This window comes from Pimephales promelas, chromosome 4 (assembly GCF_988280905.1).
Source record: "Pimephales promelas chromosome 4, fPimPro1.hap1.1, whole genome shotgun sequence".
Taxonomy (NCBI): domain Eukaryota; kingdom Metazoa; phylum Chordata; class Actinopteri; order Cypriniformes; family Leuciscidae; genus Pimephales; species Pimephales promelas.
In genome coordinates this window covers 37,124,766-37,144,368 of record NC_142772.1, presented here as the reverse complement: position 1 = coordinate 37,144,368, position 19,603 = coordinate 37,124,766, and the positions used below count along the sequence as shown (strand labels likewise).

General features: G+C 39.8%; 1 protein-coding gene across 1 annotated transcript; it reads right to left on the bottom strand.

Moving 5' to 3' along the window:
- Nucleotides 1-15,587: 15,587 nt before the first annotated feature.
- Nucleotides 15,588-19,332, bottom strand: znf703 (zinc finger protein 703). The gene is made up of 2 exons (XM_039659615.2): nt 18,632-19,332; nt 15,588-17,913 (listed from the first exon to the last, which is right to left on the bottom strand). The coding sequence occupies exons 1-2, from the start codon at nt 18,707-18,709 to the stop codon at nt 16,393-16,395; spliced, it is 1,599 nt and encodes a 532-aa protein (XP_039515549.2). The 5' UTR covers nt 18,710-19,332; the 3' UTR covers nt 15,588-16,392.
- Between the last annotated feature and the right edge of the window lie 271 nt (nt 19,333-19,603).

Here is a 19,603-nt window from a genome sequence, read left to right as displayed (position 1 = left end):
TGGAAGTCTGTTTCTGCTAATAGGGTCTCATTCAAAAGTGGACTGTCTGCAAGAAGCCCATAATGTGGCTTAAATATTGCTTGGCTCCTTTTCTGTGAGAAGCATTGTAACTTAATAGTGGATAAATCCACTTTCTCGTTGCTGTTAAAAGGACTAGATTATGACATTTTTTCTCATTGTATTGCATTAGATGCTATGCTGTGTAACCTACTTGCCTTGTAAATATTAAGAGTGTTGGGCAATGGACTATAGTTTTGAGTTTCAAACCAAGTGTTTGACCATGGCAGCAGGACCAACTAATGTGCTAAAGGTTGCAGAACACTATAAAATATAAGAAAGAATATACTATAGCTTAACGTCAACTGTAAAGAAAATGACTTGGATGTTTATGGAAATTCTAAATATGCTGGTTAACCCCTGCAAACTTACATTTTCCTTAATTGAGCTTAAAAGATATGTTCTTTAAATCAAGATTAAACAAACTAAAGGTTACATATTCGCTGGTCTCTGGTCATTTTTTATGGAGTTTTGCAACATTTAAACATTTTTTTTTGTTGCCTTGAAATCAATAACTCCCCCCTCTCTCATGTCATGACATAAAGTGGTGCAGGTATGACATTACTTTGTGGGCCAAAATGGAGAATTGTGTTAGCATTTAGCTTTTTTGTCCTAAATTCAATAGGGGTTTGGTTAAATGGTTTAAAGTCTGTGGTGAACACAAGCTCAATGCACTTTCATGTTTTATTCTACAACATAAAATACATGTCTTGAAAAAGTTGCAAACACTAGGCCAAATGGAAAATCCAATAGGGTTTAGGGGGTTTTTGTAGCATGATGCTAATAACTGCTGGTTGGCCCACAAAATGACATCATACCTGCGCCACTACGTTCTGGCTTTTTTAATTTTTATTTAACATAACATTTTCAGATTAATATATCACTATATGCTCTATTTTTATTTGTGACTTGATAAATAAATAGATAAATTAAAAAGCACGTTTTTTGCGTTTCATTGCTTTTTTCAGTGTAAACCTGCACTATGGATGTCTTTCAGCATCGTGCCAACCTTTTTTCAGCATTTTAAAGGTGCGATGATAAGTTAAAGGATAAGTTAAAAAACTTCTAAGCCTAAAAACCGTTGGACCACAAGGCACTGCGCGCGCGTGGTTGGGCCTTTCTTTTACTGTCTATGGGTTGGGCGGCTGAGCGCTGTTGGCGGTAGCTAGAGCTTGTAAACAACGCCAGATAATGTTTTCCCCTCTATCAAGAGCGTAGTTGTTGAAGTAAATCCGCGTTTGTTTAGTTACACTTGTTGTAGCTGCAGTTGTCAAAAACACATATGTCTGTTCTTCCATTAAAACAGAAAGACGTCGTCAAAGTGCTGAGGTCAGTAATTTTGTTGTCAAATAGCATTTTAGTTTACCATTGTTTGTTTGTTTGTACACCTTTGCTTAACTTCCCTGAGTTGGTAGTTATATAAAAGTTCTGCATTAAAAAAAAAGCATTTAAACAGTTTGTTTACTGAAAAAGCTTCAATTTCTTCTTCTGTACAGGATTATATAACAAACTGATAAAAAAATATTTATAAATGGATTGTTATTTATAAATAAAATATAAATATTTAAAAAAAAACATGAAGCACAATAAAATATAAGACACTTGGTACATCAGGCACTGTTAGTATGCAAGAAAAATCTAAATATATATTTTATATATTTACTTCCCTTTCAGAGACTCAATACATACAGGGCCATGCTGAGGAAAAGTTCCAAGCTGGGATGTTAACATTGATGCTTCAAGATCTGATGAAACAAGGACAGCAAGGATAACGTTACTCAATGTATGTATGCACAACATACGTTTGCATTTTGTTGGTTGGTGTGCATTTGGCACCTTTGAACTCAGAGTTGGTGAAAAAGACATAGCTTCAGAAGCTGTATAAGTTGTTTGATTCATAAGATAATTTTTATCAAAAGTCATCATCATTACTTGTTGGTTATGCCTAGACACTGAAACAACGCTACTTGGCTTGGCTTTGAAGTTTGAGCTGCTAGTATGAGAGGTCAGTGCATCCTGTGTGTGCATGTTAGAGAGTCATTCTCAGTCATGTGCTTTGCTTTGCCATTCCACTGCTGTTGTAAGCAGCTTTTAGTTATAATATCAGCCAGCTTAAGACTTTTTCAGCATCATGGTTATCAAGCATTAGTCACATAAGTCATTTCTTACAGAATTTTCTTTGAATATATGTCTTGAACATTTGTTCATGATAAATTTCAGAGTCCAGGAATGATCTGGAGGTAGATTATTTTTTAATATTGAATTCTGTTGTTTAAAGTGCCTGGCTTGCTTTGAACACAGTGCTTGTTTGTATAAAACTGCTTTGTCATTTTTCCTTTCTGCATTGCATGTAGTATTGTGTTTTGTACAGTGACACTTTTTTTCATAATAACCAAGGTTAAAAATTTTACACTGAAGTTAGTTTCCATATCTGAAAACAACAACAATTCCTTAACTACCTTGAAAAATGTTTCTCATCCATTTATTTAAATATCACAAAGACAAAGACATGGTAAAAATGTAAAGCAAAGTTGTGCAAAAAAACTTTCTGTTTCAAGGGTGCCCTCTGCTGTCACAAGCTTTACTTAACATCCAATAGCAGCACAATGGACAGTTTGTTAGTTTGTTTTCTACTAGTTAATATCAGTCTGTAATGAATTATTCAGATTCTGAATTTGAAATGACGTAGCAAAAATGTAGAATTCGTATTTTAATTTGAATTGAAGGAAGTCTATTTAAAATGAACTGGAATTAAAAAATACATTTAAGTGTAATTTTAATCTAAAGCAAAGGATCTCAAACTCGTTTATCAAAATGAACAAATCTTTTTTCTTGTCATTTGGTTCATTCAACGAACGAAATGAATGAATTGACTCTGTTTTGATGAACAAATACGAACAGGAGAGTCACGAACGTGCATCACAAACAGAGCAAGGCGACCATTTGAGCTTATAAAACTTAAACTTTTTTTTTAAATGAGTGATCGTTTCGCTTGATCGTTTCGCCCTTATTCATCGTCTGGAATCGTTTAAAGCCCTTTGAACAGTTTGCAGTCATTTGGACCTTGAACTGTTTGGTTACCAGTAAAGTGGATTATATGGAGAAAAAAATCCTAGAATGTTTTCATAAAAAACCTTAATTTCTTTCGAGAAATACATGGACATCTTGGATGACATGGGGGTGAGTAAATTCTCAGCAAAAGTTTTTTTTTAAAGTGAACTACTCGTTTAAGACAAAATTTGAATATGATGTCTTGACAAGGTTAAAATGACACCTATAGAAATGTATAGATGTATGAACACGTATGCACACTTTGGAAAGAAAGAAACATCTTTCGGCAGATGTAGTCAGTCATCTGGGTACTTTTTGCCTACTATATTGTAGGGAAGTATGCAATATTGGATGCACCCATTTATTGACTTGCTTTGCTTTTTAAATTGCAACAACAGCGCCCCCTGCTGGTACAGGTACAGACTTCACTCCTGAGACAGAATTCATTAGAGTCAGAAAAGCAACAAAACAACAGAGTTAGCTTTTTTCCTCTCTCTCTTTCTTTTAAATATCATTTTTTTTAAACCCATAGTGTTTTTTTTCAATACACACAAAACCATCAACAACATGATTTGCATTTCCTTTCTACAGCAATTGTTTTGTTTGCCTTTGAATTGATTTAAATTTCAAATCATTGTGTAGTCTATAATTCAGAAGCCAAGACATGTAAGACATGGGTATGCAAGCTTTTTTTTCTGTTAAAGGGTTAGTTCACCCAAAAATGGAAATTCTGTCAGTATTTACTCACCCTCATGTTGTTCAAAACCTCTATGTGTTTATTTATTCTGCTATAAACAAAGGAAGATATTTGGAAGAATGTTTTAATCAAACAGATCTCATTCCCCATTGACTACCATAGTAGGAAAATATACATACTATGGTAGTCAATGGGGAATGAGATCTGTTTGATTAAAACATTTTAATAAAATATCAAATATCTTCCTTTGTGTTCAGCAGAACAAATAAACACATAGAGGTTTGGAACAACATGAGGGTGAGTAAATACTGACAGAATTTTCATTTTTGGGTGAACTAACCCTTTAATTTTGATTTACTGCTTTAAAATAAAATGGTAAATGTAAATTAATGATAATATTTAGACAGATTATTGTAACAATATACCTTACACTATCAATAAGCAATAATTTTAAAAATAATCTTTATTTATTTTTTTATTATTGATACTAATTTATTAAAAGAAAGTCACATCAAAATGTCTTATTTGTTTATGCATTGATATTTGCTTAAATTAAAAAAAAAAAAATAATATAGGCGTACAGTAAGCGCATTCCATTTTTATTTGTTACTGCCAACCTTGTTTGTTACCGCTAACCTATTTGGCGTGTATTATTACATTCATCTTAGATTAAAATGATTTGTGTGATTGCCAAAATGCCTTGTTCACAGTTTCGATTGGGCATGACTGAAAGTGGTCTCATCTGAATGTGTAAGTTGTTTTCTTTGTAATTTGTCTAATGATTCCCACCAATTTGACCAATTCAGGCTGATTTGCGGACCTTTTGTGAGCATGAATGATGGTCATCATTGCATTGACACGCAACTTAACCAAATCTAAAACTTTACACCAGCCGTTGCTTTTGGACCATGTTAATTTAAACGATAAAAATAATGTGCTTTACACATTATTTGGTTTTCTCTTCCAAAATGTTTAATTACTGCCTCCCTCAAAAAAAGCTCTTGAAATAAAGTGTAATATACTGTATATATATATATACAGGGGTTGGACAAAAAAACTGAAACACCTGGTTTTACTACACAATAATTTGTTAGAATGGTGAGGGCCTCATTTTGCATCCAAATACAGCACCAATTGACAGATAGAAGTCCTTCACAGTGACCAGAGGGATTATGAGCCGTTTCTCTTCCAGAACAGTGTCCAGGTCACTATATGATGCTGGTGGAATCGCTCCTCCAAAACACCTCAATAATATTCAGATCTGGTGACTGTCAGACCATGGGAGATGTTCAACGTCACTTTCAAACCCTTCTGTCACAAGTCTTGCTGTGTGTGTTGGTGCATGATCATGCTGATACACGGTTTGAGCATCAGGTGCTCATGATCCTCCAGAAGGGTTTGGTAGTCCTCGGCAGTGTCGTGTCCATCAAATACAATCAGGATTGTCATGATATTGGAGCTCAAACCATCACTGATCCACCCGTGCTTCACTCTGAAGATTGGCCGCCAGGCATATAGATGTGAAACCTCCAACATTGGCCAGTGTTTCAGTTTCATTGTCCAACCCCTGTATATGGTACTCTACGTCTTCCACTGGATGGCAGTAAGTAAAATCAGTGCATGTGTTTGAGACACCACAGACCTTATCCTGTAGGCCGCTGTGACCTTTAGTTTTTGGAACTGAAGTTGTGGAACGTCTAATGACTGCAATCAAAACTACTCAAACCTGAAGTATGAACAACAACACGAGCTGCCTGAGAAACAGCCGGCATTGCCAGCGGTGTTATAGGCTGTGCTCCTTGACTGCGCAATAAATATGAAAACTCTGACCTGTGCTTTTGTGCGGCAGTGGCAAATTTAGCTACATTGGGCTTCTCTTAAATCGAGCGGGGAAAAATAACTGGAACACAATGAGGGAAAAGAAGTTTGTCAGACTTCATTAAGTATCAAGGGAACATCGCTGAAACTGGCAACGCAAAGCGCACCGGGCCCGTGTGCCATTAATCACGTCTGACAAGGAACCGGAGCAGGGGGCGTAGGGAGGGAGCGCAGCACGCGGGTGCCGCTGCCAGCAGCTCTGTTTATGATTACTGCGAGGGGTCCTGACTAAGCTAGCTGCCTGAAGAGGAGTGGAGCAGAAACCCAAGATCAGGAAAAAGTCAAAGTCAAGGAGCTCTCATCCAGCATTACTCCTCCTCCCTTTCAAAATGACATAGCCACCAATATGATTAGACCACAGCGCCGACTAGCCTCCAAACAATTACTAAGCATCGGAGCGGAGTCGAAAAATTGAATGGCGTAGAAAAACGGTGAGATATTGCCTTTCAAAGCTAAGTCATCAGTATATAAAGGTTTGCTCTACTTTAATTTGCCATTGTGCAGGCTTGGATAAGGGGGAGGGGTGGGGACGGGGGAAAAAGCCTGCTGACTGCAGCTTCATCTGTGTTCTCCCTCCGTTTTGTAAGCTCTCGCAGCAAGACCGTGTCTTTCCTCCTTTCCTTGGTCTGCCACCCCAGATGCAGAAAATAAATGGGAGTGAAAGAGGAGGAGAAAAGAGGGCCTGTGACTGGTGGAGATGGAGGCCTGTGTTAAGTGCTGTGCTTGAAAGCACGTCTGGCCTCATTAGATGTCAGTTGTAACAATACTGAACTGGCAGCAAGGACTGCTGTGAGTCTCACAACCATAAATCACACTCTGACAGCTCACTGACAGGGCTGGGAACCGGCACACATGCAAACACTGACTTCTCTCTCTCTCTCTCTCCCAGCCGCACATTCTCCTTTTTCTCTGACGCACAACGTCTTTCTCTCGTGTTCTTTTCTTTCTTTCTTGCACTTAATCTGTGCACAAAATAAGCACTGCAGTTGTTTTGTTTTTCCTTAAATAAAAACATTGTGTTTTTGACACGCATGCATGTTCTTAATGTGCGTGTGAGTCTGAAGCAATGGGCAGCTCCCGCCACTGTCTGCCCGTGTCCATTAGGTTGACATGTGATGGTGTGTGTGACATTGCTGCTGAGGAAGGAAGCAAGAGAAACAAGGCCTGTGGGTCATTAATCACTACTCCCTCTGACACACACAAACAGAGCTTGCTTCTAGGACCTACACACACACACACAGCTGTCCTACTCTCAGCACTTCAGAAACATTGACTTCTCCACCCAGCCTTCCCACCCGTGCCCTCCATTAACTCCCTCCCATCACACTTGTTTTCTCTCTCTGAGCTTTTTTCCTTGTCATTCTCTCTCTCTGACATGATTTATCTTCTCGCACGCAAACATATTGAGGGATATGTTCATTCTAGATATCACTTGGATAGTTTGGGACTGCTGGTTAATATTTCATGTCATCATTTATACTGATTGTTGGTAATTTAGCATGCTTAGGTTCTTCTTGGCATCATATACTTATAGGTCTGACTGATAGAAGCTGTTTAGTGTGTGTATTACTAGCCAGATTAATGAATGTTGTGTAGTATGTGTGTTTTACTGGCCTGACTGATATGGCTTATACTCTTTCTTCTGCATTAGTATGTTTAGTGTCTTCCATAGGGTTTTACAACTCTTTTTAGTGTGAAGATACAAAGGTAGATTGTTTCAGTTTGTGGCATGTGTGGTTCCAGGGAGAGGAACAGAGAACAGAACATGATTGTGATGGTGATGAAGGGGACGAGAGATGCACAGCCTCACATTCTTCCATGTTAAGAGAGGTTCACAGCTGTTAGCCATTTTAGTGTAGGGAGTGAATAAGAGAAAAGAGAGGTCATAAGAAGACCATGCAGCTTAAAAAACTGAAAATAAAAACAACAGTCATTAGCCTTGTTGTTAAAATTGAAATTTCCTGCTGCTCAAGGTCTGTTATTCTCTATCATGTTCATGGATATTGTGTATGTGTATGTGTGTGTATACTGTGTCTATATATATGTATATACACTTTGTATAACATTATTCAATGCTCATTCCCTCTATTTTTACATTTAGATTATAACTTTACTGTCATCTACGCTCACTTAAATGTAAAATGTAACAAATCTTAAAATATAAATTTATCCAAATATCCATTTTTCATAATCTATATTTTAATGTTTATGCCTAATATCACTTGTAGCATTTAATTATTCAATTTAATTATTTTTTTTAATAGAAACATTTGCATAGACTTCTCATATCAGCCATTTGTCGGTTAAAGGCCCTAACATTCATAATGATTAGGTTATTTGTGCCACAATTTTGAACATTTAAAATTTTCAGTGCATCTCTATTCTGTTGAGATCTTTACATGTAATTTTCAGACTATTCTAAAAAAATATTGAGTAAGGATGCAGTGGACAGTTGGGTGTGGGACAAAAGAAGATGGTTCAACACTGGTAGGTTAGTGGCAAGCTAATTTTCCTCTCACATGTGTTTTGAAAAAAACTGTAACCATTGAGTCTAAAGAAGACCTCCTATCACAGACCAATAGCTCTATAGTCCATACAGGAATTGTTAGCCTGTCTGCTTTCCTGATGAATAGCTTGCAGACCAATTGGTTTCCAATACTGTCAATGGGACAATGGCTAATGAATGTGTGCTCTGTGCCATTATGCCATAGAAACCTTAACCAGTAGCAGCGTGAGTATGAGTGTGCATGTTGTAACTGCCACTCTTTAAGGTCAGCAAAGTGAAATAGTCAGGAATCAGCACTTTAGCTCCTGCCTGGAGAAAAAATCATTCACTTCTAAGGTCAGCTGTCTGACACACACACACACACACACTTACTTGTTGGGTTTTCATGTTTTATGTGGACTTTCCATCGACACAATCATTTTTATATCACATTGTATACCCCCTACCCCTAAACACAACCCTCACATAAAACTTTCTGCATTTTTACATTTCCAAAAAACTTAATTCTGTAGCATTTATAATGCTTCTAATTCCAATCAAAAAAATGTCCCCACAATGTAGGATTTATCAGGACCACACACACACACACACACACACACACAGTCTCCCACAAACACTGTTAAAAATGGTCCGATGCTTGACGTGTTATTCCAAGTGGTCTGTGGTGGTGTACGGTAGGGTTTGTTAGAAAAATAAATAAAATTTGTATGTATTAATCCTAAATTTATGGAGCCCCCAAGTCCCACTTTGTCAAAAAAATGTATTATAACTATCTTATGGCCTCAAGATAGTAACTTGTGGCCTCAAGATAGTATCTGGTGGGCTCAAGATAGTAACTCATGGCCTCAAGATAGTATCTCGTCTTTGCTTAATAAATAAGAAGCAAATATAGTAGACAATATAATCTGGACAAGGAGGCGGCGGCGCGTGAACTGGAGCGCGTCTTTGCATATACAAGTTACTATCTTGAGGCCACGAGATAGTATCTTGAGGCCACGAGATAGTTATAATTTTTTTTTGACAAAGTGGGACTAGGGGGGCTCCGTACAAATTGGATGAAATAATGTAAAATCCTGACCTGATCCAGGCCGTTGGTTTTGTGTGCGCGGCTATGCGACGTGTGCGTTCGTGAGACACTATTTGCGCCGCAGTTCACTCTGACTCGCCCAGAAAAAGCACAGAAGTTGTAAGAAATCAAGACTAAGAAAAAACAACATGAAATACAATATCTGTTTGTTCTCTGAGGTCCAGAAGCGATCCAGAATCATTTCTTGAGTTCCGGTCTGGAGATATTCAACTCGGGGAAGAAAAGATACTTTTTTTGCGATTTCTAAGCATTGTATTTTATGTTGTTTATTCATTCATCTTGATTTCTCACAACTTGCGTGCTTTTTCTGGGCAAGTCGGAGTGAAATGCGGCGCTAATAGAGTCTCTTGCACAGAAGTCCAATGGCTAAAGTTAAGGAATACATTCAAGTTAAAAAATTCAGTTGGTTTTTCATCTAACCCTATCGTATACCCCCAGAACACGTGGGATATACGACACGTGTTGCATGGGATCTTTTTTTAAAGCTTGAAGCTAAAAGAAAAGAATGTCATAATTTTCATTTTAGGGTGAACTATATCGCTTTAAGGTGTTCCATATGATTTGACTACATCAAAACAACACAGAGATCCCTTTAGCGCTGACAGGATCTGGTTTTCTTCTCACACTAATGACTGTTACTTCACTGCAAGTCTGTTGTGTGCTATAATTATTACCACGGTTATATATGTCATAAATCATGCGTGGTATTTGTTCAACCGCCGCAAGTTTGGCCAAAAACATCTAATGAGCATATTTGTGAGGTGAAGCCATGCAGCCTTGTTGTTTAAACTCATTAAACTCTCTTAAAAGTGCCGAAGATAAAACTGCTGTTGTGTTGACTCGTGTGCTTTCCCTTGTCTCTCTCCGTAACATCCTGTGAAGTTTCTATCGCTCTGCCTCACTACACGTCCTTCCACTACCTAACACCTACCCCCACCCACCCACTCATCTCACCTCACGGTGGCCTCACGCACCAGCACTGCCATTAATCAGTGGCCAGGATCATGTCTGCCAGTTAGACTAAACAAGAGCATTTGTGAGGATTTGCTCTCCCTCATTAATCATCTTGACAGTTTGAAAAACACATTTCCCCTTTAATGACTGTATTTGGATAATCAGGTCTGTTCCCCTCCCTGCCAGCTTCTCTCTCTCTCTCTCTCTCTCTCTCTCAGTCCCTCTCCTGCCTTCGGTTTTTCCTCTCCCCAAAATGGCATTGAGAACAGCTGGGTTAGCTTACCGCCAAGACAGAGAGGGCAAGGAGACCGAGTGGTTACCATCACCGCTGCTAAAAGGGAGGGGGGCGTTGAGTCAGTAAAAATAATCACATTGCTCTGGAAAACTTTTGCTCTTACTTAAGAAACCCCTGCCGCTTCTCATAACATTAACTTGGCTGTTCTGTGGTGTATGCTTGCTACCACACACACACACACATTGACGGTCCATAAAATACCCTGACAGAGGCGGAAGGAAAATCTGGTGACTAGAGGCCTTGGGTAAAAGTTTCAGAGCCGTGTGGTATGTACAGGGTTGTCACATTATGAAGAAAAATGGAAGGGTGTTGACAAGAGTTCTTTTATCTCTGTATATTTAATTAAACAAGACCTGACAGATGTCTATACCTTTACGTGCCCTTCAGTTTTGAATACAAGTAGGACATGTATTTAACTTTTATTACTAGTACTATTTTTGTATGTGCAGAGTAGAAAAAGACTCTATTGTATAACTTTGTTTTACCATCGCTAGTTCTTTTTGCCCAGAGTGTGTCTGGTGGCAGATTAATACATGGTGTTTAATGGATTAGTTGACCTTTGGGTTTAACACATCATTGTGTCATGGTCGCACCTAACATTGCCCATTGGAAGTTTATAAATGATGTCATACAGTCCACTTAAACCTGGACTGCACATGACAGCAGTGTTTAAACATTGTGACAATGTTATGCCAAGCTTGAGGCTGAGGGCAGCTGGTAAAATAAACAGTTACAAAGCTCTCCATATTCTACATGTCCTCATTGTGATGTTGATGCAAATGACAATATACTAGTCATTTTATTAAGCACATTATATTGGATTAATGTGGCCAGTTTGAATTATTTGCTGATTATATATACTATTATATATACTGACACTTTAGTGCACACAAAGCACAGTATGAACATAATGTCTAATTATTATATCCAATGAATCAAAGTAAGTACATAATAGAAACGGAAAACATTCCCCAGCAGATGTCACTACATCTGCAGAATATATTATAGAGGTTTTTTGAAATTATGATCATTTTAATTCTTAATATAGGATGAATTCCTAGTTATAAATGCCAATTCATACTGCACAGACAAACGCCAAGTCGCCAACAGAGACATTTGTTGGGTTTTGTCAGATCAGTGTGTCGGCGTTGGTTGGGGTTTGTTTTCACTCGACTGAACATGTTCAATCAGCGTTTGTCAGTGTCTGTTGGGGAAGTGTGAACATGACTCTTATTTTTTCATAAAACTGTAAATCCAACGGCCAACTTTCGTCTGTGTGGGGTGAATTGGTCTGTTTAGATGCATAAAAGATCCCTTGAAATGGCTTGAATAGTGCAACTTCTTTTTTGATGTATTTTCTATTAAATTTAGGAAGTTGGGCCACCGGGACATATTAAATGGACTATTTTTTTTTTGGTTTTTTTGTTGTTGATTTGTTCAAATGTTGATTTGCTTCTTGTTATTTTCATTCTAGATATTGTTTTATTCGGGAAAAATAGATTTATCATCAATGTCTTTTATTTCTCAGATGCAAAAAAAAAAAAAAAACTTAAATCTGCTAGAAGTATTTTTTTAGGAATACACTAGCATACAGTATACTAATGTTCAAACGTTTGGTAGTACGCTTGGTTAGTAAAACATTTTCAAAAGAAATGAATACTTTTAATCAGCAAGTATGCATCAAAAACTAAGTGTAAAGATTTTCAAAGAAATTCCCTTTCAAATAAATGCTTCTTTTGAACTTTCTATTAATCAAAGAATCCTGAAAGGAAAGTATGACATTGTCCTCAAAAATAAAATGTTTTCTACATTGTAATGTTTCTTGAGCACCAGATCAGCATATTACAGTGATTCAATTTTCTAAATGATTTCTGATCATAGACAGTCACTGAACACTAGAGTAATGACTAAACAGAATATATATATATATATATATATATATATATATATATATATATATATGTGAATGTTGTAATAGCATAAATTTTAATAGCATTTCACAATATTACTCTTTTTACTGTATGAATGCAGCATCAGATGAGCATAAGAGACTTCTTTCAAAAACAAACAAAAAAAATCTTAATGACTTATATGAATGCATATAGAGGAAATATTGTAGAGGAAGCATGAGGTAACTGAAACATTTTCCTAAGCAGAACAGGAAAAGGTGCTGTCACTCTGGGCATGACTCGGAATCAATCTTAACCCCACCATTCCAGTGCCAAGGCACGATTTTTCATGCGCACAATGTTCGTGACATTCAGTGCCGTGCTCCCCCAGCGCGTTTACAAATGGAATCCAGCTGTAGCGGTGGAATGCGTTATTAGTGGTTAGCCATAATTGCAACACACTCATTTGCCTGCGTTGTCAGGCTGTCGTCACACAAGCACACGGTTTCGCTAGACAAATGGGGATGGCAAAGAGATCACTGGGTAGAGGTGCGCACCGCCACAATTTTTGTTGTTGCTGGCGTATGGAGTGGTATTTTGTGATGTGGTTGATGTGATTAAGTGTCCTGTGGAAAGTCCTCAATGGATTTTTTTAGTCATGAAGTTGAAGCAGTTGTTTGATTGATTGCTTTATGAGCTTTAGGAGTGCGAGTGTGTGTGAGAAAGAGAGCGGTCTGCTCTATATCACCGTGACAAACAGTCATCAGAGTACTCATGCGGTAATTAACAGAGTGTAATGTATATGAAAGTTTGCAAAGGGAGAGAGAGAGTCTGCATTAAGCTAACATAATCAAAGAGACAACAAGAAACTAACAGAAGAGAAGCCAGGGGAGAAAGAGGGTGTAGGTGAAGAGAGACAAGAGACAAGATCTAAACAGAGAGAGACAGCCCAAGAAAAAGAGTCGGTGAGGGAGGGGGTGATCTAACCCTCTCCCTCGCTCATTCTTTTTCAGGTTGGGGCTGTCAGGCTCGTGAGTTGCTGTAGACTTGGCGGCTAATTGAGGAGCAGCTCCACACCCTGTCGTCATTAATCACTAGGGCTGCCGGGCTGCCTGCCCGGGACACTGCTGTGATGGGCTGCAGCTCTCTCTCTCCCTCTCTCACTCACACTCTTTCTCTCCTCAGTAGTTGACTGGACACATTGGGAAAGAAGGAGGGGAGGGGGATCTTGCCCCCAAGTACCCCCCCACCACCCTTCTAAGCCCAGTGGGACAGCAGAGAAAGGGAGAAAGAGATCAATCAAACAGGTGTAGCCCTGCTGAGAAGACACTGGTCAGAGACTAAATTAACTCCACACCCCCACCCACACATCCATCCAGCTCCCCTCCCCTCCACAAGCAGGCGACAGAAACAGAGTGACTGCATATTGACTCAGCTGGAGCCCGGGAGACGAGGGAGAGAAAGATAAATGGCAGGGAGAGATTGATGAGGAGAAAGACAGAGAGAAGGATAGAGCAGGAATGTGATGAACGAGTGGGAAAGGGATGACGGCAGGATTAATCCCTCACCTTCTTATAAAACGTAAAAAGTCCTCCCCTGCATTTAACCTAGCTCTATTGGCTTTAACTAACATTCGATCTCTTTTTTCCCCGTTCATCATCAAAATATTGTTTATTTAAACGCTTTAATACACATTTTGTGTATTCTCATTTGTGCAAAAAACAAATTGCTGACTAAATTCAATGATTTATTTTTGTTCATTGCTGTTGCATTTCTTTACCACTTGGGGCAACGTAATCCATGTTATGTAGTTTTAATTCTCTTGGGCTATGCCCAAATACTTCGTAACTCCATTAAATAACTTCCTCTCTGAGTCTCACAGGAAGTCATTCAAGACCATTTCTAAAATAGGCTCTTGGCACTGAACCTTACTTTTAGATCTGAACTTCTCTTTATGTTTAAATGCAATTCTACAATTTAGATGCTCTCTACTCTCTGTACTGTTTATACATAATTTTACCCTGTGAATACATCATTTTGGTAGACTGTTTACTGTTAGCAGGCCTATGTTGCGTCTTACTAAAATGTAGAGTTGGGTATTGGGAACTGGGAAAACGTTTACCCGCAAGTGTTTATTCTCAACTTTCCTCTAGTTTTGACCTCTTGGTTTCCCATAAGAGGAACCTTATGCTGTGTCCTTGCAGGATAGCCAGAGTTAACAGAGGCGGTGGAGTGATCTATTCATTTAATGGCCCTGTCAAGTGACACCTGTGCTGCGTCCTCTCCTGTCTGAAGTGCTAATGAACTGAGAGTCTGTCTGTACGTGTGAATGTGTGTGTGCGTTTGGCTCATCCTAGTGCTTAACAGCATCTCCACTGGTTTTGAAAATGAGATATACACTCTGGTCGCTTATGCATGAGACATCAATCCTAACTTGGCCACGCAAACACATCAACAATATTGAATCTTGACCCTCTTTGTAGTACAGCATTTGGCAAGACTTTCTAAACCATAGGAGACAACACACTCAGGTCAAACAATGGGGACTGCACTCCTGGGGGTCATGTCAAGCATTTGATAAATATTTCTCTATTAACAGCCTCCCATTGTCATCTTTTGCCCTTTGTGTAGAAAGGCAATCTATCAGAGTGCACTGGGAGTGAGTGCACGGCTCCCATGGGTTATTACCAGGCTATCATTGAGCTGTATTTAAGACCCAATACTCCCTTGTGCTGAGGCAGCTCTTTACACAATGCTGCAGAGGCACAAACAAGCAGCAGTGACTAACACTGCACTTTCACATTACGAGCAGAACAGTAAACAGACAGAGGACCTTATTTTGTGTTAATAGCTTGAACTAATAGGGAACAAAACTGTCAGTAGTGTAGAAAGCTAAGTCAAAGATTAGTTGCTCAAGTGAAGGCACAATGTTTTTTTTTAATGCCAGTCTACTAAATAAAGAATGTTCAAATATGCATTTATGAAAGGTCCAATTATATATAAACCCAGAGAAAATAGATACGCTTTTTTGTTTGTGTTTTTGTTATGAAAATGGTCAGTGTGTGACGTAATACTATTTCAAAGTGTGACTTATCTCATTTTTGCTCAATTTCATGTTACTAACAGTGTGAGAAACGTATATGAAAGAGAAGCGAGGGACATCAACACATCTATAAATGTAATCAAGTATCATTTATTACACAAAATAAGACTTTGTTAAATGGATAGCGCTGCCATCACAACATAGTACTCTTATTTGAATTATTTTTTCCTCTCCACTTCCATCCCCAACTTGCAGAGTCAGCTACAATAGAAAATATATCACATCTTTCCGTTTTATTCTTTGAACTGTACAAGTACAAAATAATCGCCAAATCATAAGGAGCAAAGTAGCTGTTGACCAAGTCATGCAAATCCGTTCTCCAATAAAGAGACAGAGTTGCACAGATCTAATGCACAAAAGAAAGTGACGTTAAAAGAAGGATTTTGTGTCTGAGAGACAATATGTACGTCTGTTGTTGTTGCAAACATTGCATTATTACAAAGTGTATGATAGGAGCAACCATATTCGTACTTTGAAAATTTTGCTCCTTTGTGAAAAGAATGACTGAATTTTGGCGATAAATGTTGCTTCAAAACAAAAAGTCAAGCGCTCAAGTGAAAAATAAATACAGGCTTTTGGTAAATTGAAAAAAAGAAGAAAAAGAAAAATGTATCAGATAAAATAAACTGAGTTCCACATTCTCATTAGCTCTCCACCTAAAGTTCATAAGGGTTTCCAAATATCCTAATGGATATTTAGAGTGACCATTAATTAAACAGTCATTCAAACCATTTTATTCCTCATTGCGAATATAACTATCCGGCGTTTTTTTTTTGTTTTTTTTTTTGCTTCATTCTTTTTAGGGGAATCCTGCATGTCCCTGTGCTTTCCAGCGAGCTCATGCCAATATCTTTACACTGTCCTTAGACTTTTAATCACTGGTACCCAAGAGCAGAAGCTGAGCCCAGTCTCTGGCCATATAGAGCATAGGGAGAATAGTAGGGCGCTGTGGCTGGGAGTGAGTGCATGGGAAGGGAATGAGCTCCTGGCAAGTGTGCCTTTCCGTAGGGGTGATACCGTGCCAAACCTAGTCCTGGTGATCCACGCAGGGAGAGGGAACTGGGAAGGGCTCCTGGGCTGCTAGGAGGAGGCAGGTGGAGGTGGCAGGATGCAGCAGAGGAGACAGATGAAGGGTAGCCAGAGAGCAGCTTTCCATCCACACCTGACAGAGCTGTGTGTGTACGCAAATGGGCCAAGAGTTCCTCTGAGGTGGAGAAGCGTTTGTCACACGGGCCACCCACCGAGACCCAGTTACAGGCGTGAGGGAGTGTTTCACTGGGCAGCATGAAACCGTAAGTATACAGAGGATGGGACAGAGACGTGGTGCCGCTAGAGGACAGAGAACTGGGGTGGAGGGAGTGGAGGTGATGGGTGGGATACATAAGAGGGAAGCCTGACTTGAGGGCAGATGACGGATCGTGAACGCAGGAAGAACAGTTGCTGCCCCCAAGATGGGGTGCATTGGGATAGGTGAGGCAGTATGGGTCCCTGCACAAACCCTGCATGAAAGAGGGAGGCGAGGCCCCTGTGAGAGGACTGGAGCTGGGGTGCTTTCCTGGAACACCCATCCCAGAGCCAACTAAACTAGATTTAGAGTGATCCATCCCAGGCACAAACTGAGAAGGATAACCGGCATAGGCCCCGACAATGGAGCCGTGGTAGCCCATGGTAGAGGACGGGAGGGGGAAAACAGAGTGGCCCGGTTTGAAGGGAGACACAGGGGCGATGTGGCCCGCACCCAGACTGGGCTGAGGGGGTTGGGGGTCAGCCTTGTGGTCAGGCTGAGGACTGCTAGAGGAACTGGCATTGCTGGAGTTCGCACTAGCACGTGCGTGACTCGAGTTGGCGATCTGTGCAATGTCCAGACTTGATTTACTGTGGTCCGAATCTTTTTTCCCATTGCGATCGCCGCCGTTACTGCTGCTGTCGTTCCCTGGGTCTGAACCTGCAGCTTTGGAGTCCATGTGGGTGGTTTGTAGATGTGCTGTTTTCTGCGACAGCGGAGACTGAGACTGCCGGTGTGTGTGTGACTGTCCTGATGTCTGCTGAGAAGGAGAGCTCGCCTGTGGAGAGGGGGCATGCGGAGGTAAAGAGGGGCATGTCACAGCTGCAGAACCGCTATTTGGCACTCTGAACCCTGTTTTATCTGCTGAGCTGTTCATCCCAGTTCCATCCTTCCGGCATTCTGATCCAGTTTTAGAGTAAGGCTTAAAGCTGGACTTGTCATCTACGTTCTGATGCTCCCCAGGCTTCAGGCTGGAGCTGGTAGAGCGTCCGTCCTTGTCTCCATGGCTGCTGGAGGATAGTGATCCCAGTTTAGCGGGAGGAGGATCTGGTTTGCCAATCTGTGAGCAGGTCTGGGCCAGCAATGCTAGGGGACTCTTTTTAGCATCCAGCTATGAGGACAAAAAAGGACATTTTAAGTTAATTTTATTTTTCTTCTCATGAACTGACAGAAATGAGCAATTCTATGGGAAACCAATTATAGGGAATGACTCCAATGATTGCAACATTGGCAAAAATCTCAAAATATTACAATCATTTTGTTTATATTTAGGGTTCGTAAGGTCTGACATCATCATTATGAAAGCTTTGAAATAAATAAATGAAATAAATTGCTTTAGGTGGAATAAATCAACATTGTTGTCACCCCATATAAGTACATTGTGCAGTGTTTAAGTCTATTAAAAAATGAATTTCGTGTTTTTGAATTTCGACTCCTTAAGCTGGTAGATAAACGGTGGAATTTTAAGTACGGTAAAAACGCAAGTCAGTACAGATGAGGAAATGTGAAACCATAAAATGTTGCTTCACACTGGAAAACTGCCTCATCCAGATCCGGACTATCCTTTCAATTTGTCTATGATTACCATTCAGATATTTTTGGCGAATTTCGAATTAAATCGTTAAAACGAGGCGCGCCTGATATAACAATGCTGAGAAACGACAAATCAAGTAACAATGCGCACGAGACATGTTGATGAAATGAAACTAAAATTTCGCTAAATAGAAACCCACAAACTCGGACAACCACAAATATAATTTAATACAAGTAAAATGATATATATAACAAACAAGTTATTGACGTATACTTTAGAAAGGAGTTACTCGTACCTCGATGCTCACTGGCGCGGAGCTGAGCGGCTGGAGATACTCTGGGTGAAGTATATGACTTGTGTGAGCGGTCAACATTTTGAGAATCCGTATGGCAACCTTTTTTCCTGACGCACGGGATCACTGTACGGCAGTGAGAAGATCGAGACGCTCTGAGGTCTTGAACAGGTGGGCAAACTATCGTTATTAATGTAACGACTTTTAAGGGTCTGCTGGTTCCGTGAAACGACTGCAAATCCAGGAGGCAGTTCGCTCATCTGGATCGGGGCGGATCAGAGACCTGTCGAGGGAAGCGACGGGGCGGGTGTCCTTCAGTTTTCATTTAGAGATATCCAGTGTCTTCAATAAAGAGCCAAACAACATTATATCCTATTCTGCAGACAGTTAAATATCCAGGTGACGCATCAATTCTGTCCGTAGTCCAGAGAAGGAGAGCTGTTATAGTCTCTATGAAGAACGTACACTCCGTCTCCGCATCGTTCCGTTACCGAATCAGTGCTGCTTTAAACCCCCAAATGATCGCGAGTCCTTCACGCGCAAACGACGACTTGGGAAATAAGATAAGTTTTGTATATTTGTCGTAAAATTAAAAGAAAGAAACTACACAGCAGAACTACTGCTAAATCTTGTCAAATAATGGCATTCCGTTGGTCGGTGTGTGCACTACACCCTCCGTTCGCATATACACTCCGCTCGTACTGAAGATCTGAGGGAGAACTTCAAAGCGCTCAGCCGCCGTCCAATCGCCTGCGTCTGCATTAATAATAAGTGGGTAGGCACAACAGAGGCGGAGACTGTCCTCTCTCCTCTGACTCGCTCCGGTCCGAACCCGCTGGCCAAGCGCTTGATCGCTGTATGTTAAAACCAACATGCAAAGACTGTGGCATGACGTTTTATTTATTTTTTTTTTAAATCTAATTTTGCTAAAACTAGCCAAGTTATTTTTTTTGTAGTTATTCTAATCACTATAGC